This window comes from Phasianus colchicus, chromosome 20 (genome assembly GCF_987193195.1).
Source record: "Phasianus colchicus chromosome 20, bPhaCol1.hap1.1, whole genome shotgun sequence".
NCBI lineage: Eukaryota > Metazoa > Chordata > Aves > Galliformes > Phasianidae > Phasianus > Phasianus colchicus.
Window position 1 is genome coordinate 5,391,647 of NC_143455.1, and position 23,067 is coordinate 5,414,713.

The 23,067-nt window shown below is 52.7% G+C and overlaps 5 protein-coding genes and 1 long non-coding RNA gene across 8 annotated transcripts; 3 read left to right on the forward strand and 3 right to left on the reverse strand.

Annotated features, from left to right (window-relative positions):
* Nucleotides 1–47: 47 nt before the first annotated feature.
* On the forward strand, nucleotides 48–4,507 carry SIRT7 (sirtuin 7). Its single transcript, XM_031598999.2, has 10 exons — nucleotides 48–206; nucleotides 276–413; nucleotides 979–1,083; nucleotides 2,120–2,190; nucleotides 2,353–2,425; nucleotides 2,903–3,001; nucleotides 3,478–3,714; nucleotides 3,960–4,040; nucleotides 4,129–4,235; nucleotides 4,315–4,507. The coding sequence occupies exons 1-10, from the start codon at nucleotides 111–113 to the stop codon at nucleotides 4,505–4,507; spliced, it is 1,200 nt and encodes a 399-aa protein (XP_031454859.1). The 5' UTR covers nucleotides 48–110.
* LOC116232570 (uncharacterized) lies at nucleotides 1,942–3,484 on the reverse strand. Of its 2 annotated transcripts, XR_004167716.2 has the most exons (3): nucleotides 3,306–3,484; nucleotides 2,836–3,009; nucleotides 1,942–2,290 (listed from the first exon to the last, which is right to left on the reverse strand). It is a non-coding gene; the product is annotated as an uncharacterized LOC116232570 (long non-coding RNA). The 2 variants fall into 2 exon arrangements; XR_016459068.1 differs by lacking the exon at nucleotides 1,942–2,290 and having other exon boundaries at nucleotides 2,328–3,009.
* A 111-nt stretch (nucleotides 4,508–4,618) lies between the features above and the next one.
* On the forward strand, nucleotides 4,619–15,017 carry PCYT2 (phosphate cytidylyltransferase 2, ethanolamine). Of its 2 annotated transcripts, XM_031598995.2 has the most exons (13): nucleotides 4,619–4,734; nucleotides 5,068–5,156; nucleotides 5,676–5,837; nucleotides 7,618–7,684; nucleotides 8,105–8,189; nucleotides 9,227–9,271; nucleotides 10,692–10,830; nucleotides 11,269–11,351; nucleotides 11,531–11,608; nucleotides 12,176–12,241; nucleotides 12,500–12,565; nucleotides 13,028–13,116; nucleotides 13,802–15,017. In XM_031598995.2, exons 1-13 carry the CDS (start codon nucleotides 4,664–4,666, stop codon nucleotides 13,890–13,892), a joined length of 1,131 nt encoding a protein of 376 aa, XP_031454855.1. In that variant the 5' UTR covers nucleotides 4,619–4,663; the 3' UTR covers nucleotides 13,893–15,017. The 2 variants fall into 2 exon arrangements, with proteins under 2 accessions (XP_031454855.1, XP_031454857.1); XM_031598997.2 differs by lacking the exon at nucleotides 9,227–9,271.
* A 2,097-nt stretch (nucleotides 15,018–17,114) lies between these two features.
* Nucleotides 17,115–17,662, reverse strand: NPB (neuropeptide B). Its single transcript, XM_031598993.2, has 2 exons — nucleotides 17,419–17,662; nucleotides 17,115–17,289 (listed from the first exon to the last, which is right to left on the reverse strand). The coding sequence occupies exons 1-2, from the start codon at nucleotides 17,650–17,652 to the stop codon at nucleotides 17,161–17,163; spliced, it is 363 nt and encodes a 120-aa protein (XP_031454853.2). The 5' UTR covers nucleotides 17,653–17,662; the 3' UTR covers nucleotides 17,115–17,160.
* A 110-nt stretch (nucleotides 17,663–17,772) lies between these two features.
* On the reverse strand, nucleotides 17,773–18,232 carry ANAPC11 (anaphase promoting complex subunit 11). The gene is made up of 2 exons (XM_031598994.2): nucleotides 18,023–18,232; nucleotides 17,773–17,942 (listed from the first exon to the last, which is right to left on the reverse strand). The coding sequence occupies exons 1-2, from the start codon at nucleotides 18,129–18,131 to the stop codon at nucleotides 17,797–17,799; spliced, it is 255 nt and encodes an 84-aa protein (XP_031454854.1). The 5' UTR covers nucleotides 18,132–18,232; the 3' UTR covers nucleotides 17,773–17,796.
* Nucleotides 18,233–18,270: 38 nt separating this feature from the next.
* Nucleotides 18,271–23,023, forward strand: ALYREF (Aly/REF export factor). Its single transcript, XM_031598990.2, has 6 exons — nucleotides 18,271–18,546; nucleotides 18,745–18,876; nucleotides 21,182–21,329; nucleotides 21,424–21,487; nucleotides 21,648–21,825; nucleotides 22,740–23,023. The coding sequence occupies exons 1-6, from the start codon at nucleotides 18,316–18,318 to the stop codon at nucleotides 22,752–22,754; spliced, it is 768 nt and encodes a 255-aa protein (XP_031454850.1). The 5' UTR covers nucleotides 18,271–18,315; the 3' UTR covers nucleotides 22,755–23,023.
* Nucleotides 23,024–23,067: the final 44 nt, after the last annotated feature.

A 23,067-nucleotide genomic window follows, 5' to 3' on the forward strand; every position in this document is an offset into this window, starting at 1 on the left:
CCGCGCCGCGGGGCGGGAGGGGCCGGAAGCGGCGCTCGGCCGCGCCGTCCGAGAGGAAGCGGCTTCGCGCGTCCGGCGTCCGATAGCGGAAGCGGGGCGCTTCCGGGGCGATGGCGGCCGGCGGCAGCCTCAGCCGCTCGGAGCGGAAGGCGGCGGCGCGCGCCGAGATCCTTCAGCAGGAGGAGCAGCGGGACCGGCGGAGACAGGTACGGCGCCGCGCCCCTCAGCCCGCCCGCGCGGCCGGGCCGCCGTAACGCGCTGCGTGTGCCGGGCAGGTTTCCCGCATCTGGAGGAAGCCGCCGGCGGAACGGAGCCCCGAGGAGTGTCAGGTGCTGAGCGAGAGCGAGGACATCGTCCGGGAGCTGGAGAGGCGCCGCAAGAGGCGCGAGCGGCTGCGTCGGCGGCAGGAGGAGGTGGGCGCCGGGCGGGGGCGGGCCGGGCCCGATGGGTGCGGCTCCAGGGCCGCGTCGGAGCCGCCGCGCGCCGGTGGTGCGGGGGCCGCGGCCGCAGGGAGGGGCTTTGCGCTCCGCGGTGCCGCGGGCGCTGAGCTCCCGCTGCGGGGGCAGTTGTGCGGCTGTGACGGCAGAACTGACGGTACCGCCTTCCCAGGACTGCCCCCGTCCCTCGGGGCCGCGCCCTGCTGCGCCGGTCCTCGGCCGATCTCCCTGCACCGGCCTTGCTTCTTGCAGTTGCCAACCTCTTCCGAAATGCGTTTGGTTTTCTGAGTGGGCGTGCCCCCTGGGAGGGCTTATCTGCGTGTGCTGCTATCCAGAAACCTTCTTCCCTTGGTCCTTCATAGATAATACAGACGGCAAACGCCCACATTTTTCTAGTTAGGAGACCTTCTGATAATATTCCTTCTGATAATATTCGTCTGATGGGTCCCTGCCTAGGATGGACCCATATCAAAATGTCCAAGGAGCTCTCTGTTCCTTCAGGCTCAGTGACATGCTGAAACTGCCCATTTGCATTTCCTAGGTATGTGATGAGCCAGAGGAGCTAAAGAGAAAGGTTGTTGAGCTGGCTGCTGCTATCCGGAACGCCAAGCACCTTGTCATCTACACAGGAGCAGGGATCAGTACGGTAGGATTCTTTGGGGGTGAGTGGCTGGAGCTTTGGGAGCTCCTTCAGGAGTGTTGCAATGTTTGAATTCTGTTTTTTGTGGATTCCAAGTGACCATGGGATATCCCAGAATCATAGAATGGCCTGGGTTGAAAAGGACCACGATGATCATCTAGTTTCACCCCTCCTGCTATTTGCAGGGTCACCAACCACCAGACCAGGCTGCCCAGAGAATATCTGGGATTCTATATTAACACTGTTGAACTACAAACCATGACCAAGATGTTAACTAATTTGCATCTTGGGATATTCCTGCTGGTCAAGAGATTCTGAGGTTGCATTACCTCTATGCAAAGAATGAGCTTCTAAAATAAGATCAGTAGTCTGTCTTCAACTGAGTCTCTTCAGCTACTTTTGCTGCAAAACCTAAAAGAAGTTATAGCTGCTTAATGAATCGGCATTAATAAACGATTTAGAAATAACGAGTGCTTACTGGAAGTTAAAAATGATGGTTTAAAAATGGTTTCTGTGGCCTCTTATGAGAATGGAAATCTGGAGCTGCCTCTTCGCATGTCACATTAGTCACTTTTGTCTGAACTCTGAGATGGGAACCTTATTGTTCTTCCCCTTTTCTGCAGTCTCACCTGATAGGGAACATGGAGCTGGGCAGAGTGCACAAAAAAGTGTTAATGTCATAGACACTTTTTTTAAAGAACACTGAGTACAGCTACCAGAAATCAGTAGAGTGTAAATAATTAAAGGTTCAAGAACTGGGTTCTGTCTGGGGAAATGGGAAGTTCCTAGGGGAGAAGAGTGTTCTGGAGGGATTTAATAGTTGTATAATTGGAGAAAATAAATACTGGAGGTAAAAATGAGAAGTGCAAGGTAGGAAAAGAGCTCTCTGTAATTAGGAAAACACTAGAAAACTTTGAGTGAATGAAAAAGCAGCAGTGAATGCAGTATCTCGCTGTCCTGGGTGAGGCCAGGTTGATGTGTTGGTGGACGAGAGGTAGGAACTTTCCCGTCAGGCCATGTTTTGTCTCTCTTCACAACACAGGCAGCTTCGATCCCAGACTACCGAGGCCCCAATGGCATTTGGACATTGCTGCAGAAGGGCAGGAGCATCAGGTAAGGTGACTGTAGTGAACTTTTCCTTTCTCTTTCCTGGAAGGACAGTTCTGCAGCTACTCAGGAGATGAATTCTGAGCTGCCCAGCAGACAGCTGATACTGAAAGAGAGTGTTAATGGTAATTTCTTACTTTAAAAAAATTTTTTTTTGTCTCTTGTCAGTGCTACAGATCTGAGTGAGGCAGAGCCCACGCTCACCCATATGAGCATTGCTTGCCTGCACAAGCATAACCTGGTAAGTTTCTTTTTCTGTACATGACTTGTGCTCCACTGTCACAATATAAGAAATCAGGAAAAAAGATATTTTTCACAGTACTGCATAACTGTTGTTCTTAGTGAGGTGGCTACATCTGTGTAGGAACAATTGTCTGTGTTTCAGTATAGCTGAGCCTTCATCAGGCCATGTCCAGACTGTGGCTCCAGCAGTTTTTTTCCCTTGTGCCTTTTTTTAATAGCTTATGTTTGCCTCCTGGTGAGGCTTTGATCTGGGGACATGGCCACAAAGTCTGCCAGGCCTAACAGAGCTGTATTTAGCAGGAATCTCTCTGTTTAGTTTTCACAGAGTTCTACTCTCTCTGCTTTTCTTCTGTTAGCTCAGTATATTGAAGCAGAACTTTTTATTGCACATTGAGACGTACATGTTACCTGCATTGGAATCATGCTTTCAGAGTCTTCTCTGTGTGTGTTATTTCAGTGTTTTGTTCTCTTCCAGGTGCAGCATGTGGTATCTCAAAACTGTGATGGGCTGCACCTGCGAAGTGGGTTACCTCGATCAGCAATATCTGAGCTTCATGGAAACATGTACATAGAGGTGAGCAGCTAGAAAGGGACAAAGGTACTGTCAGTACTGGCCTCACAAAAAAGATAATGTTAACTGTTTCTCCCTCCCTGACTCAAGAATTAGTACAAGGACTACTCTCAGCTTAGTTCACATCTTTAGTTTGCCAGTTTTTTGGTGAACTAGTTAGCAAACCCCACAATTAAGTTTTCTGTACAACCTGGCAGTTTTATCTCTATATTTGCTAGAGCCTTCTGCTTCTGAATGCTATTCTTCAGGCGTTGCCTGAAAACCCCTCCTATTGCCCAGCCAGCCTGCCCCTTGTAATGCCACTCACTTGTTGAGTGTTTCTGAATGCTTCCAAGTTAGCACCTAAACACAGATGATTCCTTCTACTGCTTCCAGGTTTGTTGTCCCCAAAAGGTGCTTTTCTCTGAGGTGTGGCTGCATCCCTTGTATCAAATGGACCAGACGTTGACAATACAACATTTTTTCTTCCTGTGCTATAGGTCTGCACTTCATGTACACCCAACAGAGAGTATGTGCGAGTGTTTGATGTGACAGAACGCACGGCCCTGCACAAGCATCACACTGGCAGGATGTGCCACAAGTGCGGGGCACAGTTGAGAGATACAATCGTCCACTTTGGGGAGAAGGGGACACTGACACAGCCCCTGAACTGGGAAGCAGCAACAGAAGCTGCAAGCAAAGCAGATGTGATTCTTTGTCTGGGTTCCAGCTTAAAGGTAACTTTAGAGACTCGGTGAAGATTGTTAGCAGCATTCCCTCTTGGTGATACACCTTGGTGCTGAGCAGTCTCCTCCCAAACAGACAACTGTAAACTCTGGTGTCAGGATTCGCCCACCATCTGTGTGATAGTCTCTCTTCCTCCCTCTTTCCCTTCCTGGTAATACATTCCTTTTCCTCTCGCTGATATGGTTCACGGTTACGTGTGCCTTTGGCTGTGCTGATCATTTCTGTTTTATGGCAGGTTTTGAAAAAATACCCCCGGCTTTGGTGCATGAGCAAACCTCCACCTCGTCGTCCGAAGCTGTACATCGTGAACCTCCAGGTGAGCGCCTTCCCGGTGCCGGGCTGGGAGGTTGGGTGAAGCCCCTCGCAGCGGGTGCTGCAGCACGTGTCCCGCTGTCGCCTCGCAGTGGACGCCCAAGGACGACCTGGCTGCCCTAAAGCTGCACGGCCGCTGCGACGACGTCATGCGGCTGCTGATGGAGGAGCTGGGCCTGCAGATCCCCGGCTACGACCGGTGAGCGGGCGGGGAGCGCTGCGGGGCGGGGCGGAACGGCCGCCGCGAGCCCCCCGCCCTCACCTCCTCCTCTCCGCAGGGCGCGGGACCCCATCTTCGCGCTGGCCGAGCCGCTGCGCCCCGACGAGGAGGGCACGCACTCCCGGAAGCCGGTGGCCCCGCCGCAGGGCGCCGAGCCGACCGCGGCACCGCGGAACGAACCCCCGGCCCGGCCCGGCGGCTGGTTGGGCCGCGGCTGCGCCAAGGGCACCCGGCGCAGGAAGAGCAACTGACGGCGGGGGCGGGGCGGGGCGAAACGGAGCGCGGGGCGTCGGCTCGCCCCGACCGCCGGTGTGACGCGCCCCAAGATGGCGGCGGGGGCGGGCGCGGGGCGGGGCGGGCGGGAGGTCCCGCTCGGCGGCGGCGGCGCCGCCGGTGACAGCGCGGCCATGCTGCGCAACGGGGCGGCGGGGGGCGGCGCGGCGGCACAGCGGCCCGTGCGCGTCTGGTGCGACGGCTGGTGAGTGCGGGCGGGAATAAAGCGAGTCGGCTGCGCCGCGCCTCCGCTCCTCTGTCAGCGCCGCCGGGGGGGGGGGGGGGGAGCGGGAGGGGCTGCGCGTCGGGGGCCGCGTTGCCGGCCGTCCCCGTGACAGCCGCGGCCCGGAGCGCCGTGCGGGCGGTGGGCGCCGTGCGGGCGGGTGGCGGCGGGGCGCCGCACCGGGAACCGACGGCGATGGCGTTAATCGCGGCGCCGCGATGGGCGGCAGGGAGACTTGGAACCGCCGAGCGAAGCCGGAGGACGGTCGCCGTGCGCAGCCCCTGAGCCCGGCGCTGAGAGCCTTTGTCTTTGCAGCTACGACATGGTGCACTACGGCCACTCCAACCAGCTGCGCCAGGCGCGGGCCATGGGCGATTATCTGATCGTGGGAGTGCACACGGACGGTAAGACGGCGCTCGGCTTTGCGCCTCTCGGTGTCACCGGACGGCCGTTACACCCGTTACGCCGGGAGCGGCGGTGCCGTTCTGCGCTTTGCTGAGCTGCGCTCGCCGCTCTTGGAGCTGCGATCCGTTCTGCCCGGTGCTGCGTGCGCACGGACTGAGAAACTCGAACCTACATGCGAGTGAAGCGCTCGGAATGAATTCCCGCTTCTGAGCGCGGATCTGCGGTCGGTTTATGGATGCGGCTCGCAGCGCAGGGTGAAGCCGTTGTTCAGACCTGCTGGGGGCTGCGGGGCCGGGCAGTGCCCTTGGGAAGCAGTTTTTGGGTGTGAGGAGTCACCAACACACTGTGCCTATAGAGGGAACCCCAACGCCTTTACCACACGTTTACCACGCTTACAAACGTGATGGAATAAAAATTCCTGAACTCACTGGGCCTTCCTTGCATGTCATAAACGCCCCTCAAGCTCTCTTGCTGCAGTCTCTACTTCTAACTGGGTTTTCTCTCTCTCTCTCACCCAGAGGAGATTGCCAAACATAAGGGCCCCCCCGTCTTCACGCAGGAGGAGAGGTACAAGATGGTGCAAGCCATCAAGTGGGTGGATGAGATTGCGCCTGGGGCTCCTTATGTCACCACACTGGAAACCTTGGACAAATATAACTGCGATTTCTGTGTGCACGGTGGTGAGTGATGCTGTGAGGTGGATTGGTACGAAGAAGGGCCCCGTAGGGCTCGCGTGCTCTTGGTTTTCTGGCTGCAAAGCAAAGAGCTGCGTGACTCATGTGAAAGTTAACTCGTGTGTACAGACTGTGACAGTGCCTGTGCTGGTCGGTGCAGGTGCTCCCATTCAGGGATTCTGGAGAAATGGGTTCATGGGTGTTTGGGGCAGCACTGTGATTCCTTGGCTTTAAGCACCCGTTTCACTTCCGAAGATGAAACACACTGACAGTTGTCCTGAGATTACCCTTAAAACAAGCAAGAGCTGTGCATGAAATGAATACATGTTTACACCATCTAAACGTGAAAAATGCTGTTAGGTGTGCAAAACCAGAGTCATTTATGTCTGCTTATCCTGAGATGAGATCAGATCTGAAAAGCTTCGGTCTCTTGATCTAGCTGATAAGCTCCTAAAGCTCTTAGCTGACCGTGGTCAGACCTCGTTCTGCTTAGGAACATTTCTCAGCATACAGTCAGTGAAGAGAGGCAGTGTTCTGGGGAAACATTCCTGCTTTTGTACTCTGTCCCTTCCTTGGACTATTCATGCTTGTTCAGTATCGGCCCCTCCTCCCTACCCTTCCAAAGGTATTTTGTTAATTTAATCGGGCACAATCTTTGCACTCTTTCTCTTTATCCTTCCTCATTTGATCCCAGCAACCTCCTATTGATAAGGCAAGCATTTCATTAAACGCAAATAAATTGTTAATCTTCGATAAGATAGATACGTTTTTTTTTCCACGTGGACAAGATGCATTCCTTGTTAACTTAATTGCCTGTCCTGAAAGTGCATTTGGTGTTCGTGACCCTTTGCTAGGCCTGGTGAGGGATTAGCAGAACAGAGGAGTGCCGGTGGCCTTTGCTCCAGATTCACTGCTTTGATCCCTTCTGCCAATCTTTCTGTCCTTCCAGCTGGATAGCATTCATGGATGCTGCGTTCTGGCCGGGCTGTGGTTCTGCAGAAGATAAGTTTTTAAATAGCTGGGCTTAGCATGGGAAAGTGGCAAACAGCAAACCTGCTGCTTCTTCCTCTCTCCTGGCACAGTGCTCAGTTCTGTCCCTGTGCCCCAAGGGGAGGGAGAGGGGTTTTAGGAGAGCTTTCTTGCGTGTGCCACTGCAGTTGTGTAAGGAAGACAGGAGTTACCTGTGCTGTAAACAAGGGATTAGGCTGAATGAAGCCAGCGTAGGTTTTCACTTGTTAAGTCTTTAAACTGTCATTAAAAGGAGGAGAGAAGTGGTTTCTGTAGAACGAGTTGGGACCCATGCCAAAGCTGAACTAGAGTTGATTCTGGAGGAGTTGAAGGGATATATTAATATCTTTGTAGAAGTGCCATCAGTGAGGGACCGAGCAATGATGCGCTGTTTAACTGACTGGGGAAGAGCTGTAATGTGAACTAACACTTCAGCACAGTGCTGGGGAAGTCAGTTCAGGTGCTTTTAGCACAGACTGATGGTGGCTGTTTGTTGTTACCCACAGAACAATTCAGTCATGCCTGTGGTTGGATTTGCTCGCAGGGCAATGAGCTCTTGTTTCCTGGGGTATCTAATGAACAACAGGCCAGATTGCTTGGAGGCTTTAGCACTGGGAGCATGCTTGTCCCTACAGGCAGATTTATCTTTCAAGCCCATTACATTTCGGTGGAGGTGTGGGACGTACCCCATGTGCTGTGATGCAGGCTGCACAATTCTAACGTAGCTGCTGTGCAGGGAGGTTTGGAGCACAGCTCTGAGGCTTTCCTCTTTCTGCAGATGACATCACCTTAACGATAGATGGCAAGGACACCTACGAGGAAGTGAAGACAGCCGGGCGATACAGGTACTGCTGTGTAGCTTCTTACCCTGAGCTGGGCAGTTTCTGGGAGTTCCCATCCTGGAGGGAGCTCAGATGAAGACAGCTGTCTTCAGGTCGCGCTTCAGCTTTGCTGTGAGGCGTGTCAGAGCTTTGGTTGCTTCAGCCATTTTGGCTTCCAGAAGGTGATGCAGTCCAGCAGCTGTTCTTGGTCAGCTCTGGGGGTTAGCTCTGCTGGGAAGTCTGTGCCAGGTAGGTTTTCCTCATGTCACCGATTGCTGCGGAGGCCCAGCAGACAAGTGGTGTCCCTTATATCAAGAGTAGGAAGATGTCCCTCAGGACGATTGCTGGTTTGGATAGATCAGATTTCACAGGTGTAACAGTGGTGAGAAAAAGAGACACGTGCTTCTGTGGCATCTGCTTTATCCTTTGCTTATCTCCCTGCAGGGAATGCAAACGCACTCAAGGTGTGTCCACTACCGACCTCGTTGGCCGCATGCTGCTCATGACTAAGGCTCACCACAGCAACATAGTGAGTCACAGGGCTTTGGGTGGGAGTTTGGAGTCCAGGGCATATGTCGGCTCTTGCCTTCCACTGCTCCAAAATGGCAGTGGAGCTCCTGGGCTTGGCTCCCATATCCATGGAGAACCGGCAAGCTGGCTGTGGGCAAAACTCTCTTTGTATTTTCTTAAGCCTGCCTGAAATCACAGCCCGTGGTGCTTTGGAAACGTGTATGGAAATAAAACTTTGATTCTCTCTTGATTGGCGTGAGCTTCAGGAATGAAAATGCTGGCTAGCCTATGGCTTCTGTGATTGTGGAGTTACAGAGTGCAGCCACATTGATCTAACAGCTCAGTGCTGCCAGAATTGGAAGTTCTTCCTTCTCACTGAGCTGCACGCTTCTGCCTTTTGCTGTCTCTGAATCTTATCAGACCTTTCTTGAGTCTCCTCAGCTCACTACCTGGTAGATGGCAAACATAACCAAAGCAAAAACGAGGAAGCAGTGTTCTGTAGGTTGACGAATAGACTCAGTAAATGAGCAAGGCACTGAATGGATTCACTGAGAAACAGAAGGGAGGAGACAACATGGGAACGAGAATTTAGAGGTAGAGGGAGGTCTTTCTTTTAGTGTGCTGAGCTGTTAGATTGGCTTAGCTGTAATAATGCAACTTCACACCACGATGTGACACAACATCGCTATCTGTCTGCAGACATCTGAGCCCATCCCTGGTGGAGTGGCTTTGGAAAAGAAGGGACACAGTCCTGCTAGGGCCTTGCATAGCCAAGAGAAGACACAGGTGTGCAATGTTATCCAGCTGTGCAGGTTGAGCAAGAACCGCTGTCGCTGTGTGATGCCAGGCTGAGGTCAGATAAGGAAGTTTCATCTGACTCATGCTGGGACACGACCCTGGTTTAGATATTAACTCCTTTGTTAGTATTTAGTGGCAGAGATCAACGATACACAGTCTGAGTGTGGACTTCCCAGCACTTCTGCCACACACAAGCGTATTTTTGATTGGATGAGCTGTGTGAGTGCTTCAACATTTTGATTCTTTATCTCCCTTCAGGATGAGGACCTAGACTATCGGAAGCACACTGACAACTTTGGGAAGGTAATGTGAGTTCTGGTCTGAGACATCTGGTTGTTGGCCTGTCTGAGAAGGATTCCAAATGTGCTTTTTGGCCTGTATTGCAGGCTTGGTTTTTCCTCTGCGTTTATTAGTAACCTCAGTAAATCTCTGCCACCCCCATAAAGTAGCTGCTGTAGCCAGTGAGATAGGCAGGTGTGGCTGCACAAGCTCTGCAGTACTGCTGTTGTGAATGAATGATGTTTAGTGGCACCACAGAGCTCCACCTGTTGAGGCTTTGCTGTTTGGCTGGCTTGCTTGTAAAGTCTTTATTGCCACTTCCTTTGTGATGCAGGTGCCCAGAGTTCCAGCAGAGGGACAGGTTCTGTGGATTCTCCTTTTAGTACTTATGTTTTTACAGGTGTTGCCTTAGGTCTGGGAAGGATTTATGTAGCAGCACATAGTTAGCATTCCATGCAGCCTGGTCTGAAGTAGCAGAGTGTTCCTGCTGGGGCTCTCTGCTGTCATGTTCAGCTCATACCCTGGGCTACTTCTGAAGAGCTCTCTGTCTTTTTTTGCCCTTTTTTTTTTTTTTTCCCTGACTGTTATGTTGTTCCTCATTAACAACCACCTGTGCCTAAAGCCTGAGCAGGTTTTCTGCTTGTTGGGGTTTTGCTGACCATGCTGAATTGTTCTCCATCATGTTACCTGTTTTAAGCAGGCTTTTGGGAGCCTGTTGCTGTACGTTAGCTGTTTCCTGGTTCTTGGATTTAGAGAAACATGTCTGGACTCTAAGCACTCTGCATGACCCCTGCCAGAAGTATACCACCTTCTGCATACTGTTGTTTATGTGGCTTGCCCTGGTCTTGGCTGAACTGTGTTTGTTCTTTCAAGGCTTTTAGAGCTGTTCACATTAGGGGAGCAAAGCAAAGCAGAGGCCAGGGCCAGCAACCAGAAGTGCTTCACAGTGGGGCTCAGCCTCCACCTTTTGGTTTCGCTGTGTCTGGGCTCTGGCTGCTGGAGCAGAGGTGGTTCCCCTCCTACTTAGCATACTGCCCTGCCAGGTAAATGGGTAGGCTGCCCTACAGCTTGAAAAGAGCTTTTGCATAAAAGGGTTTTGGTAGTTTGTGTGTTGTGCACCTGTTCTGTCAGTAACCCTGCCTCTCCTGAAGTCCTGGTCTGCCCTGTTGCCTTCCTCCTTCCTAAGCTTTCCTCTCAGCATCTCCTTAGCTGGCTGTTGAGGGGATGATTTATGCTGGGTTTGACAGAGAAAGGGGCTTTGGGGAGATCATACAAACATCTGGTGCTGGGAACGCGGACAGTGCAAGCTAAGAGCTGTGATGTTTGCTTGTGAATTAAGACACAATCATGCCTGCTGCTGTATTCTGGTGCTGTGTTTTGTTTTTTTTCCCAAATCCCCTCCTGGAGCCTGAAAAGGAAGCACGTATGATGTGTGTTTTCCTAGGGACCAAAAGGTCACAGTCCTTGGACCGGTGTCTCGCAGTTCCTGCAGACATCCCAGAAGATCATCCAGTTTGCATCAGGGAAGGAACCACAGCCAGGAGACACTATCATCTACGTGGCTGGAGCCTTTGACCTGTTCCGTATCCTTGACTCTGTTTTGTCAGGAAAATGGTGTTGATCTGTTTGATGTTCTTGTATTTAAGGCACCAGAACAGGATATCTTGAGGTCTGGCTGTCTTAGACCAAATGACAGCTGTTAGAATGCACAAGGCGTGTAGAGCAGACACTTCAGCCTTGGGACAGTGTTGGAGGCACTTTGCTGGAATGCCCCAAATGGGTAGAAATTCTGGATGGAGGCAAAGTTGTGTCCATGTAAGGTAGAGCTGGAAAGATGGCTGGCTTTTGCCCAGAACCTGAGAGCCAGGGGGGAAGCAGGCAAATGTTAGTAGTTCAAAGACAAAAAGCAATGGGGAAATAAACCCCTTGGGATTAATATGTTCTGCTGTGGTTTCCTAATGCACCTGTTTCTGGCTTCCTTTCCCCATTTTCTGTGTGAGCTTCCTTAAATAGTTCTCCAGATATTGGGCATGTAGATTTCCTGGAGAAGGTTCACCAGCTGGCAGAGAGACCCTACATCATTGCTGGGCTGCACTTTGACCAGGTTTGTAATGTTCAAAGGCAGAACAGCTTGGCTGCTGTTCCTTCTGAAACAAGCAGGCTGTGCTCCGGGAGACAGGGAAGGGTTGTATTGGCTGGTACAGAATGTTTGTATTAGGAGAGAGTGAAAAGGAAGAAGTTCAGGTTGTGTTCCTTCTAATTTTGACTGGTGTTTTACCTTAGGAAGTAAATCGTTACAAAGGGAAGAATTATCCCATCATGAACATCCACGAGAGAACACTCAGTGTCTTGGCCTGTAGGGTAAGTGCTACAGCTTGGTCCCTTTGTGCTGTTCCAGAAGTTGCTGAGATGACATTCTTCAGCTAACAGTCCTGCATGAATTCTTTAGAATGTGCTGAGAAAGCAAAGCCAGGAACTGATTGCTTCTGGCTACCAGAGCTGTGCTCCCAAGGGGAGTCACTTGGCTTAGCTGTCATCCCAACTAACCTGAGTCAGTGAATCCATCCACATCTTCCACCAGCAGTGAAAAGGCAGAGTGCTGCTCTGCTCTATGCAGAGACATCTGCATTATTGCAGAAAACCATCTCCTTTCTGCAGCAAGGAAGAAACTTCCTCGGAAAGAAACATAGAGGGGGCCAGAAATGTGTGCTGTGAGCAGTTAATATGGGGATTTGCTATATAAAGCCTGCCAGAAAAAATTGTCCTTAGTGGAACAAAAAGATGCTGTGTGACAAGTAGTGGCTGCTGAACTCACCTTCTGCTTGGGCTCATAACTCGATAACCAGATAACCTGCTCGAGTGCTTTGTTTTGTTTAAAAACAAACAAACAACTCTAATAATAATCCAAACTCTTGATCTTTTTTGTAGTATGTTTCAGAAGTGGTGATTGGAGCCCCCTATGCTGTCACTGCTGATCTGCTGGATCACTTCAAGGTGAGTCGTTGTGTATGGACGTACACAAAGATGTTGGGTTTCGATGTGCATAGAGAGCTAAAATGGCACTGGAGAGCAGCAAAGCAGTGCGGGGTCCTGCTCAGTGTGTTTAGGGGAGCTCTGGCTGGAGGCTGAGCCTCCAGGTTCTGGGTGTTGGTATTCCTCATGTCCTGCCTCTGCTTAGTGAGTGCAGTGGCAGAGTTACTGTCACTTTCTGGAGGGATGTGATGGTGTCAGTGACTTTGTACCTCTCTCTAGGTAACTCTTGTGTGTCATGGGATGACTGAGGTGGTTCCAGACAAGGATGGTTCTGATCCATATGAGGTAAGGTGCCAACTACCCCAGCCTGTGCTTCTTTGTCATGGTCTGTGACAGGTATGGTTTTGTTCATGCTCCTGGGCTGAGATGTGAATGGCAGTGGTTGCTACCAGCGCATCCTGGGCAGCTGGCTCTGTTTTTACCCACCCCTCAGAAATCATCCCCTTGTATCATCCACAACAGCCCCATTCTTTTAGTCACTCTTCTGCCTGTTTTCAATACCTTCGTGGCAGAGAGAGAGAAACCTGGTGATCTTTGCTCTGTGCCAATCCCTCGCTCAGCCCCTGAGTGCATTGTGTTTTGCTTCCGGCAATAATTCAGTCTGTATCCGAGGAGATCATCTTGTGCTGTGCCTGGCTGAGCACCCACAAGGTCTTGTAGACCCTCTGCTCAACTGTCATTTATGGAGCTGTAAATTGGAGGTCCTGTGTGTTCCTTGCAAGACAAATCTGCTGTGTTTGTTCACAGGAACCGAAGAGACGTGGCATTTTCCAGCTCGTGGACAGTGGCAGCAATCTCACCACAGATTTAATTGTGCAAAGAATCATCAAGAACAGGTTGGCTTTCTTCAGCTCTTAGTTCTGTTTAGTCCTGCTTGTCTGAGGACTGATTGATGGGATTGAGCAGGAAGAAGAAAGTACTTAAGGCACAGAGAGGGAATCAGTGACTGTGATCCTTCCTTTTCCATAGCTTTGTTTTGGAATTTTTGGCAGGCTGCTTCAGTGTGAATTTACCAGATCATACAGGAAAAGAAATAGCTGAACTGCTCTGCATAAGAATGTGCTTCACAGCGTGTTTTATTGCTTTTCCTCTTCTATCAGTAAAGATATTTCCATGCTGTCTTCTTGTGGATTCAGCATACCGCTTCTTTGCAAGCTTTGCTCTTTTAAGCTTGAGCCCTTCACCTCCAGTGACCCCAGTTCAGATCAGTTGTCAGTTTGAGTTTGGTGTTGCAGCATTAAGTGGTCTGCTCAGGACAGACCAAGTGTGGAATAGCAGCGTCTTCTGCAGAGAGTGAACTGAGTGTGGTGTGAGCAGTGTGGGAGCCTAGGATTTGAGTGATGGTGGCACCCCTGGGAATCTCTCAGAGCTGGCTCTCAAATTGGAGGGTCGTGATGGGGCTTCTGAAATACTCACAGAACAAAACTGCAGAGGAGAGGGCAATACTCTCCTGTTCCAGGTGGTTTTAGTCTCCTAAAGATAAAGTCTGGATAAAACTGATGGTATTTTTGATTGATGCAGGCTGGAGTTTGAAGCCAGGAACCAGAAGAAGGAAGCCAAAGAGCTGGCAGTATTGGAGGCCATGAAGAGACTGGAGGAGGAGAAGCATTAGACCAGCAGAGAGCTGATGCGTTGCTCACAGAACGCCGCAGCGTCACCTTCTGGAGGAGCAGGGAGCTCTTCTAGGAAGGTCTGAGCAAGGACAGTGCTGCCGGTGTGCTCAGGATGTGCTGCCCTACCCTCTCCTGCACTAATTATGCAGACGTAATGAGTTGGGATCTTGTTGCCTAGTTCTTCCTCTGTTAATCAGCCACTGTTCCCTTTCCCAGGAGAAGATTTGACAAAAGGAAAAAAAAAAATAATGTTTTTAATTATAACTAACGTTTTAACATGTTGATGTGCTTTTACTTTCTGCCATTTCTGGCTTTTAGAAGATTGGAAATGGAGCAGCTGCTCAGGCCTCTCCTGCCCCCATCCACGTTCTGCTGTCCTGATCAGAGTCTGCATTTCAGAGCAGCCCTTCAGGCAGTGGTGCAGACTGGAGGGGTCCCAGGGGAACGAACACAGCCCAGCAGTTCTGTGAGCTTTGGGCTGGGGATGCCAGGCCCATCGCTGTGTCTCCTGCTGGTGGTGCTTCTTGGCTGCTGTCTCTGCACAAACTCCAGACCCAAACTGCTGCTGGTTTAACTGGATAAAGCCTTTCTCCAGCTGTGCCCGGTGCCGGTGAATCATTTACTTCACCAGTGACAGGCAGCAGCTTGGCATCTGCTGGGGGGGGGGGAGGCACAGAGCCCCTCAGGCCTGATGTTCTCCCTGGTGAGCTGAGGAATTTCTCTTGCACAAGGCTGGAGCATACAGGGGGCTCTTACCAACAGCCTTTCCTGCCATGAGACGAGCAGGACTCAGTGGGCCGTGCCTGGGGCTGTGCTTGCTGCTGCTGCCGGAGTGCACCTTGTGCCTGACAGATGTTACTGGGAGGAGTGACCCTGTGGGCTGGAATTTCACTGCTGTTTTATGAGGGTTGAAGTGCAGCATGTTTACCTCCTGCGGGGCTCTGCAGGGCCTGAGGAGGTCTGGGAAGAGCCGGGCGCTGGGCTGAGCCCTTCTCTGCCTTGTACATTCCAGGGTGCTGTGCTCGGCCTCTCCCTGCACTGTGCTGTACAATCCCTCCATGCCCATTCTTTTGTCCTCTGTTGTAAACTTCTGTTGCTGATCATTAATAAAACGTTGAAGAGTTGTCTGTTGGTCTCTTTGGTCCTCGAGTCTGGGTGCCAGGCTTTGGCAGTTGCATAAGCCATGACAGACGTGCAGTTGAGATTCTCCTGGTGCCTCGGTGCACTGAGGTGTGCAGGCAGCCCTGCAGGGTCCATCCTGCCCACAGTTTGTGCAGATGGGCTGCAGAGCCTCAAGGCCTCACATCAGTGCCATGTGCATAATGAATGCGTCATCTGTCATGAGGTGCCGCCAAGATCAAACCATCCACCTGTGTGGGAGCACTCAGCCTCCCCATGGGGTGGGAATGGGAGAACTGTGGGGCTCCTGTCTTCTCTCGGAGCTCCTTGGGCACATCTGATGGGAGCAGTGGGTTTACCCTTGTACCCAGTGTTGGGTCTGACCCACTTCTCTGCTGTCTCATGCTGCTCTCAGGGTTGAGGCTTCTGCCTCGCTGACCCCCAGCTCCCCACGGCCAAGCAGCACTGTGCAGCCATCATGACAACCACCTCCGCCTCAGTGATAAACTGACCCCAGGCTGAGAGCATCTGCATGCATTGAGCCGCCCCCAGCACCAACACAGGTACTGCTGTTATTAAAAAATGACAAAACCATTTCATTTCTGATCCTGGTGCTCGGATGCGTGCCTGCCGGTGTCACTTAATTGCCAGAGAAGCTTCAGCTTCGCTTGCTCAAATGGGTGTGTGGTGGAGTGGCGTTCTGTGCAACTGCTCACTGCTATTTCTAAGCAGAAAACTTTTGCACATGACATCTCCTACCTCAAGTGCCTGCGGGCCCTTTTAATTCTCCTTCCAAGGCTGCATTCGCTCACATCCTGAGAGTCCCAGAGGGCAAAAATGAGTGTGGAGTCAAAATGAGGAAATAATTAAATGAATTTAAAGTCTGTGACTGACTGAATATTTTTGTGGGTTTTTGTTTGTTTGTTGTTTTATTTGTTCTTTTTCCTTCCTTTCCCAAGCACAGGTCAGGATTTTGGCTCCAGCACCAACCCTAAGGCAGCCGCCCCTATGAAGCGCAATGCTGTGAGCGGTGGCAGCAGTGCTGGGTATGTGGGGCTGTGCTGGGTTGTGGGTGGGGGCATGTGGGGTGGGGGCACCTTCACAGCATAGGGCTGGATCAGTCTGCAGACAATGCAGCCCCATCTCTTGCTCAAAGGCTCCAGAGCCTGGGTCTGCATGCTTGGGTTCTGGGTATTGCCCTGGCTGGGGGTGGTGACCATTGGGGTATTGCTGCACCCAGGTCCTGCTGCCAGAGCCTGACCTGAGCACCCTGGAGCAGGGCCTTTGCCTGCTGCAGGCAAAGATGAGGGCAGCAGGTCTCCTCCTAGAGCAGTAATTTGCTGGTTGCAATCACAGAGTTACTTTTCTGCTGGGGATGGGAACAGGCATGGGGACCCAAAAACACCATCCCTGCCCCTCTAGGACAGTTGGACTGCAGGGTTGAGGCTGTGCCAGTGCTGTCATGAGTTCCTGCAGATGTGTGAACTTAGAGGCCGAGTCTCAGCAGTGGCAGTGCTGGATTTGCTTGGAGTCAGCATGTGGCTCCCCCTGACCTCAGTCGATGGCATCCCCCACCCCAGGGTAAAGTCCTTCCTCGGTTTGGCTTGGCTGGGTGCAACCCCCCCAACTTCAGATGCATCTCCTGTATTGCTCAGAGAACTGCACACATGGCAGGGAGGGGTAGGGGCTTATCAGCCATGTGAAAGAGACTTTCCCTCTGCAGCAGCTCTGCTCACAGGCACTGTGCTCAGAGCTGGGTTGCTCCAAGCACTGGCAGATCCCCACTTCCCACTGTGGATCCTTGTGCCCCTCTGTCCAACCAAGTGGGCACTGTTCCAGCTCCGACACTTGATTTCAAAGGATTCCCTCTCCCTGCACTGTTTTTTTTGCCTCGAGCTCAGCAATGGGGCTTCAGCCTGTGCTCTGTCCCACAGTGCCTGTGGCACTACCGAAGCCCTTACCCACACAGCCCTGGGTGGGCACTGCTTCTCAGGGCATGCATCTGGCATGGCCTCCCCGTGTGCCCCATATCCTGGTGGGCTCCCCCCAACCCTGAGGGCTTCCAGAAGCACCTCCGTTCCCTCAAGGACAGACAAGATCTCTCCATTCCATTTGCATTTATTGTTACTGTAGAGCCATGGTGCTGCCTCAGGCACCTGCACACTCCGTGGAGACCAAGGACACAGTCACAGCCGCTCTGCACTGGAGAGCACTGGGGACCCCCAGCAGCAGCCGGCAGCTCCGTAGCTCGGGGTCCACACCTGTCACACACAGCACCTGTGGGGAGAGCATCACAGAGACCCGTGTTCCCGGGTGGGAACGTTGGAGTGGGGCTGCCCACGGAGCCCCACAGGTGGGCTGTCCCGGTCCCAGCACGTTCCATGACCGGAGCATCCCGGTACTCACCGCGGCACGGAGTGGAGCAGCGAGTCTGGGATGAAGCGCTGTGGGGCGGTGCTGGGCGGCACCTTCGCCGTCGGAGCGGCGGCTGTAGGGCAAGCGGCGGAGGCCGGAGAGCAGTCCCGAGGCTCTGCCCACCGGGTAGGAGAGGGGCGCGGTCGCCTGCCGGTACCAGGGCGCGGCGGGGCGGCAGAGCAGCGCCACGGCCAGAGCCAGAGCCAGGCAGCGGGCGGCGCGCATCGTGCCAGACGGAGCGCAGCGCTGCGGAACGCCGCCGCCGCCGCGTCTTTATGGCCGCGCCCGCCCCCGCCGCACAGCCCGAGGGAAACCGCCGCTCCCCGCCCACGGAGCCGGGAGAGGAGCGGCGGACGGGGGCGGAGGGGTTCACTCCTTGAACTTCCACTCCTGGCGGCACATGGGGCAGTGCTGCTGCACCTGCTGCGAGTGCAGCCACTTCAGGATGCAGTGCATGTGGAAGCAGTGCGAGCACTGTCCCCACACCAGCGGGCAGTCGTCCCCGGGCACTTTGCCTGCGGCGCGGACACAGCGTCAGGGCCCCGCCGCACCGTGCCGCGCACCGTGCCGAGCCCCGCGGCCGCGCCGCACTCACAGTCGGGGCAGCAGCCGTTGAAGGCCATGCGGCAGATACCGCAGTTTTCGTCGTTCGCCACCCACAGCCACGAGGCGACGCCGCTCCAGCTCCGCACCTTCACCCGCATCGCCGCCGGAAGTGCCGCCCGCCGGCCCGCGCCGCGCCGCCGGAAGTGCCGCCCGACGCCCCACAAGGCCCCGCGAATCTGAACGCGCGCGAGCACCGCGCCTCCGCCGCCGGCCCCGCCTCTTCCGCTTCCGGCGTCGGCGCAGCGCGGCCGGAAGCGCAGGCCCCGGAGCGGAGCCGCCATCATGGCCGACAAGATGGACATGTCCCTGGACGATATCATTAAGCTCAACCGAAGCCAGCGCGGCGGCGGCCGGGGCGGCGGCCGGGGCGGCCGGGGCCGAGGCGGCGTCACCCGCGGGGGCGGGCCCGGTCGGGGCGGCGTGGGAGCCGGGCGAGCGGGCGGCGGCCCCGTGCGGAACAGGCCGGTGATGGCCCGGGGCGGCGGCAGGAATCGGCCCGCGCCGTACAGCCGGGTACGGGCCGGGAGCGGGGGCGGCTTATCGTGGGCGGGGCCCGGAGGGAGCGGGTCCGGTCCGCGGGGCGGGAGGTGGCGGCGGCGGTTCCTGGATGGGGCGGGGGCGGTGGGGCGGGCGGCCCTTTGTCCGTTGCCGGCAGCCGGGCCGTGCCGGCGGGCCCCGGCGCCGCTCAGCGAGGCGTCCCTCTTATTGCAGCCGAAACAGCTCCCCGAGAAGTGGCAGCACGACCTCTTCGACAGCGGTTTTGGGGCGGGCGCTGGCGTGGAGACCGGCGGGAAGCTGCTCGTCTCCAACTTGGACTTCGGCGTCTCAGATGCGGATATCCAGGTACGGGCTCGGGGTTGTTCCCGGGGGGTTTCATTCATAACATTGGTGCTGGATGCTGGGGGTGGCTGCAGGAGCACTGCTGGCCCTGCTCCCATTGGAAGGGCTCTCCGTACAGTGCTTAGCCCTGTGCTGCAGGCACTGCTGGGGCCCTGTTCTGAGGAGTTTGAGTGGCTGTATTCAGAAAAGCCACGGTCTTTATGGAGCTGTAGGTAATCGCATATTAAATGGCTCTGCCATGATGTTGTGTGGGGGATGGTGCCTTAGCTCAGTCTTGCTATGACTGCAAAGCTTGGCGCAGGCTGTGTGAGCTTTTAAGGTTTGTGTAATTCCAGAGGTTCAGTAACTGTGTGTGTACATCTGTTGGCTCTGTTTTCATAGTACTTCTTTATGTACGTTCTTTGTTAAAGCTGTGTTTTGTTCAGTGGCAAGATGTTTTTATAGATGCATCATTGACATTGAGAAGTCTGATTTATGAGGGAGTACCTGCTCACTCATGCTGTCATTTCCACAATTACCAGGCGTATCTTACAACAGCTGAATGTTCTAGCTGAGTTACCAGCTACAGCTAAATCCCTTGTTCCAGCTGTTCCCTGGGTGCAGGCTGTCTGCCATAGAGCTGAGCCAGGCAGGGCTCAGTGTGCCTGCACAGCTGTGGGGCTGCTCTCACCTGTGGGCAGCAAGGTGTGCAGAAACATCTGCAAATCCAAGGAGCATCCTCTCTGGAGGGTTTTGCTGGCTTAGTCATGTTGCAAAGAACTTTGGATGGTTTCTGGTCCTTGTGTCCCCACCAGGAAAAAAATAATAATAATAAAAAATCACTTTTATGTTTTCTTCATCTGTTAATTCATTCCTGTTCACCCATATGCCAATCTGTATGCATCAGGAGATTTGGAAGTGAGCTTTTTTTTGCCACTAGTTATTGAGTGATGCACTTAAAACCACTGTTTTTTCCTCAAGTAAGTTTAGGTTCAGTTGGAATAAATTTCCTGTTTGCTGTAATCAGGCCCAACATGTAAAATGTGAATCTGTAAAGTTATCTCAGTTAAAGGAATTCATGTGTTTTGTGTGGCAGTTGAGTTTCCTTTCCACAGTTGGCTTGGACTGCAAGAGCAGACAAACTTGTGCATATGTTATATGTAGCAGCAAAGCTGACTTAATGGGCTTGTGTCTCTTTGTTACTGCCCATCCCATAATTTCCCACTGAGTTGCACTGATTGTTTTCTTTGTTTCTGTGCTGATCGTGTCATTAATATGGCACTGCACAGCTCAATGCTGTGCTGCAGGAATGAGGGGCTGGAGGGAGCCTTGCACATTTTGCTCTTGGAGGAGGCTGTGTGATGCTGTGGCTCCAGCTTTTCTGCAGGACAGGGATGTGATGGAGCACCTCTCCTCCCATTTGGTGCTGTCTTCCAGAAAGCTTGTTGAGTGCTGTGCTAATGTTCGTGTCCAGTAAATGGACACAATGGAGAAACTTACTGACAAGCTTGCCTGAAGTGCAGCTGGCTTAAGAAGTGAAAATATTTATAGTGCTCTTTTCAGAAGGAATTTGTAGAGGTGCCTGGAATAGTGTTCAGGCTCTGCTGCAGGTGATGTGAAAGGCAGCCTGTGGTGTCCACTTTGGACACCTGACAATTTTGTGCATTTGGAGCTTTTGAAGCATGGGGTGTAGGTAAAAACTTGCAGAGTAGTGAGATGTCCCTAGATGGTATGTTAGGTGTAGCATCTGAAACAAAATGGATGGCTCCACTGGTGCAGTCTTCCAACTTGTGACGGTGAATGATGTACTTCAGTAGAAGACTTCCTGGTTTCAGTTGATTCAGAAATATCCCTAAACTCTGGAAGGGACTGTGCTTTAAATTGCACCTGGTCTAGCAAAGCTTTTAAGAACAAAGAAGTCTTATAGAAACTGTGATTATTTTATGAATTTCTGTATTTGTACGGATGATCTTTCCTTGGGAAATTGATTAGGGTCTGGATTATTTTAAAACAGTGTCTCTATTGATTCAATCTTGAAAAAAGACCGGCAGTGTCCCTGGGAAAAGGAGCAGGTCAGCATACCTTGAAGCTGCTTCGTATACAAGCACCCTTCAAGTGGTGGATATGAAGTCCTGTTTGTTTCTGCCACCTGTGGCTGCTTTTTGGAATTCTTTAATGGCTTGCGTTCCTTCTTTCATTGGTGCTTTTTGTGAGATGTCAGGGAATGTACATGTGATTGCTGAAAGCAGGAGCTGCCTGCACCTTGTCTGGGCTGCTTGGTGTTTGTGGCACTGACTGAAGCATCCTCGCTTCTCCCTCTGTTTCTCAGGAACTCTTTGCAGAATTTGGGACCTTGAAGAAGGCGGCAGTGCACTACGACAGATCTGGACGCAGTCTAGGGACAGCAGATGTGCATTTTGAAAGGAAAGCAGATGCTCTGAAAGCTATGAAGCAGTACAATGGAGTCCCCTTGGATGGTGAGTCTCCGTGGCTGTTGCATGCTTCTCTGCGCAGCTGGTGGCATTTGTGTGCCTGCCAGGCTCACAGGGTAACTGGCTGCTTTTCCTGCAGGGCGCCCCATGAACATTCAGCTGGTTACATCACAGATAGACACACAGAGGAGACCAGCACAGAGGTGAGAAGCCGTACTGCCGCGGGAGTCGCTGTGCCAGTCAGCACGAGGAGTGAACTGGCCTGTTTAGGAAGCATGGATCCTCCTCGTGTCCTGCAAACTTCTGAGTGCCTGTTGGGGTTAACCAGAATGCACTATAACAGTTGCTTTTTAAAAATCACAGTGTAAACAGAGGTGGCATGACCAGAAACCGTGGTGGTACAGGAGGATTTGGTGGTGGAGGTACCAGGCGAGGTAGTCGTGGCGGGAGCAGAGGGAGAGGCAGAGGGGCTGGAAGAACTTCCAAACAGCAGCTCTCTGCAGAAGAACTAGATGCACAGCTGGATGCTTACAATGCCAGGGTAAGTGCTGCTCACATGATGTTCACAGGTACCCTGCGGTGTCTTTTTGACAAACTTTGGCAGCTGGCTGGAAAGAGAAATTGTTTTTCAGGTCATTGGACTTAAAATAGCCTCCCTCTAAAGCTGAGCATTGCCCTGTTCCTGTAGCTGCCTTAGCTCTCCAGAACTACTGTTGCTCATAAGTAAGAAATAGCCCCTTTCCAACTTCCCCTGGCTTCTTGCAGCCTGTGTCAGCCAGAATTGGCAGTAGCCAAGATGTGTGATGAACAAAAGCTATGGACCAAAGCCCAGAGAGATAACAGGCTGGAAAAATGAAAAACAAAAAGAAAAAAACACATGAAATAACTGCCTTGGTGCTAAGAAGTGGAAAAAAGTCAGTGATGCTGATCACGGCCTGCAAGACCCTAATGCAGAGCTGGATGAGCAGAGCAATGCATGTGGTTTCTTTCATTTGGGATGAGCTCAGATGTTGTGTCACAGCAAGACTGAAGTCTTAACTGAGAATCAAAGTTAAATTCGTGCATGATGTAGTCTGAATCTTGTTGGTCTATGTTGTAGAAATGGGATGAAATCCATGATAGCATGGATAAAGTGAGATGAATTCTAGAAACATGGCTGTGAAAACGTGGTTTAGAGCAGTGCTCTCTGAAACTAGAGGTGCTTAAATGATGATAGTTAGAAAAAGCTTTAGGTTGAGGAGTGAGAAGTGTGACGTAGGGAGTTTGCCCAAGAACTGATGTGCAGGTCAGGTCAGTCAGTAGGCGCCGTGGGGCCAGGGTTGGGGCTGCATCTCTGCTATTGAAGCAGCAGCATCCTGTGCTTGGCAGCCAGGGCTGGGAGGTTCGGGGCTGGAGCTGGGGGGAGGAGGGGATGGTTGTGGTGGGCTGCTGACGCTCCTCTCTGCTCTCTTCTAGATGGACACCAGCTAAAGTGGCGAGCAGTGCATGGAAGGACTCCAGACATCTCATTCCATGCTCTGTGTCGGGAGGGGTGTGCGACTGTGGCTACTAATATCAAGGATGGAATTTGTTTTACTTTTATGTTTTGGAATAGGTTTTAAACTCATGTAAAGGTTTTTTTTAATTCTGAAGCAGACCCGTTTTGTACCGAGTTATTTTTGGGATAAATTTTACTGGTTGCCTGTTGGGCCGAGGTGGCTTTTTCACCTTTGCCGTAATAAAATAGAACCGTGTCTAGAGCTCTGCCTGCTCCCTGGCGGCCGCTGCCGCCCCGTCGGCCCGC

Bases quoted from the DNA above. Each gene is read 5' to 3' on its own strand.
- SIRT7 (XM_031598999.2), top strand. From the start codon at position 111: ATGGCGGCCGGCGGCAGCCTCAGCCGCTCGGAGCGGAAGGCGGCGGCG. The intron at 2,426-2,902 runs GTAAGTTTCTTT...GTTCTCTTCCAG, and splicing joins GCCTGCACAAGCATAACCTG to GTGCAGCATGTGGTATCTCA. The intron at 3,715-3,959 runs GTAACTTTAGAG...GTTTTATGGCAG, and splicing joins GTCTGGGTTCCAGCTTAAAG to GTTTTGAAAAAATACCCCCG.
- PCYT2 (XM_031598995.2), top strand. From the start codon at position 4,664: ATGCTGCGCAACGGGGCGGCGGGGGGCGGCGCGGCGGCACAGCGGCCC. The intron at 8,190-9,226 runs GTGAGTCACAGG...ATCTCCCTTCAG, and splicing joins AGGCTCACCACAGCAACATA to GATGAGGACCTAGACTATCG. The intron at 13,117-13,801 runs GTTGGCTTTCTT...TGATTGATGCAG, and splicing joins CAAAGAATCATCAAGAACAG to GCTGGAGTTTGAAGCCAGGA.
- NPB (XM_031598993.2), bottom strand. From the start codon at position 17,652: ATGCGCGCCGCCCGCTGCCTGGCTCTGGCTCTGGCCGTGGCGCTGCTC. The intron at 17,290-17,418 runs GTGAGTACCGGG...CTCTCCCCACAG, and splicing joins CTGCTCCACTCCGTGCCGCG to GTGCTGTGTGTGACAGGTGT.
- ANAPC11 (XM_031598994.2), bottom strand. From the start codon at position 18,131: ATGCGGGTGAAGGTGCGGAGCTGGAGCGGCGTCGCCTCGTGGCTGTGG. The intron at 17,943-18,022 runs GTGAGTGCGGCG...TCCGCGCCGCAG, and splicing joins CAACGGCTGCTGCCCCGACT to GCAAAGTGCCCGGGGACGAC.
- ALYREF (XM_031598990.2), top strand. From the start codon at position 18,316: ATGGCCGACAAGATGGACATGTCCCTGGACGATATCATTAAGCTCAAC. The intron at 18,547-18,744 runs GTACGGGCCGGG...CTCTTATTGCAG, and splicing joins GGCCCGCGCCGTACAGCCGG to CCGAAACAGCTCCCCGAGAA. The intron at 21,488-21,647 runs GTGAGAAGCCGT...TAAAAATCACAG, and splicing joins CAGAGGAGACCAGCACAGAG to TGTAAACAGAGGTGGCATGA.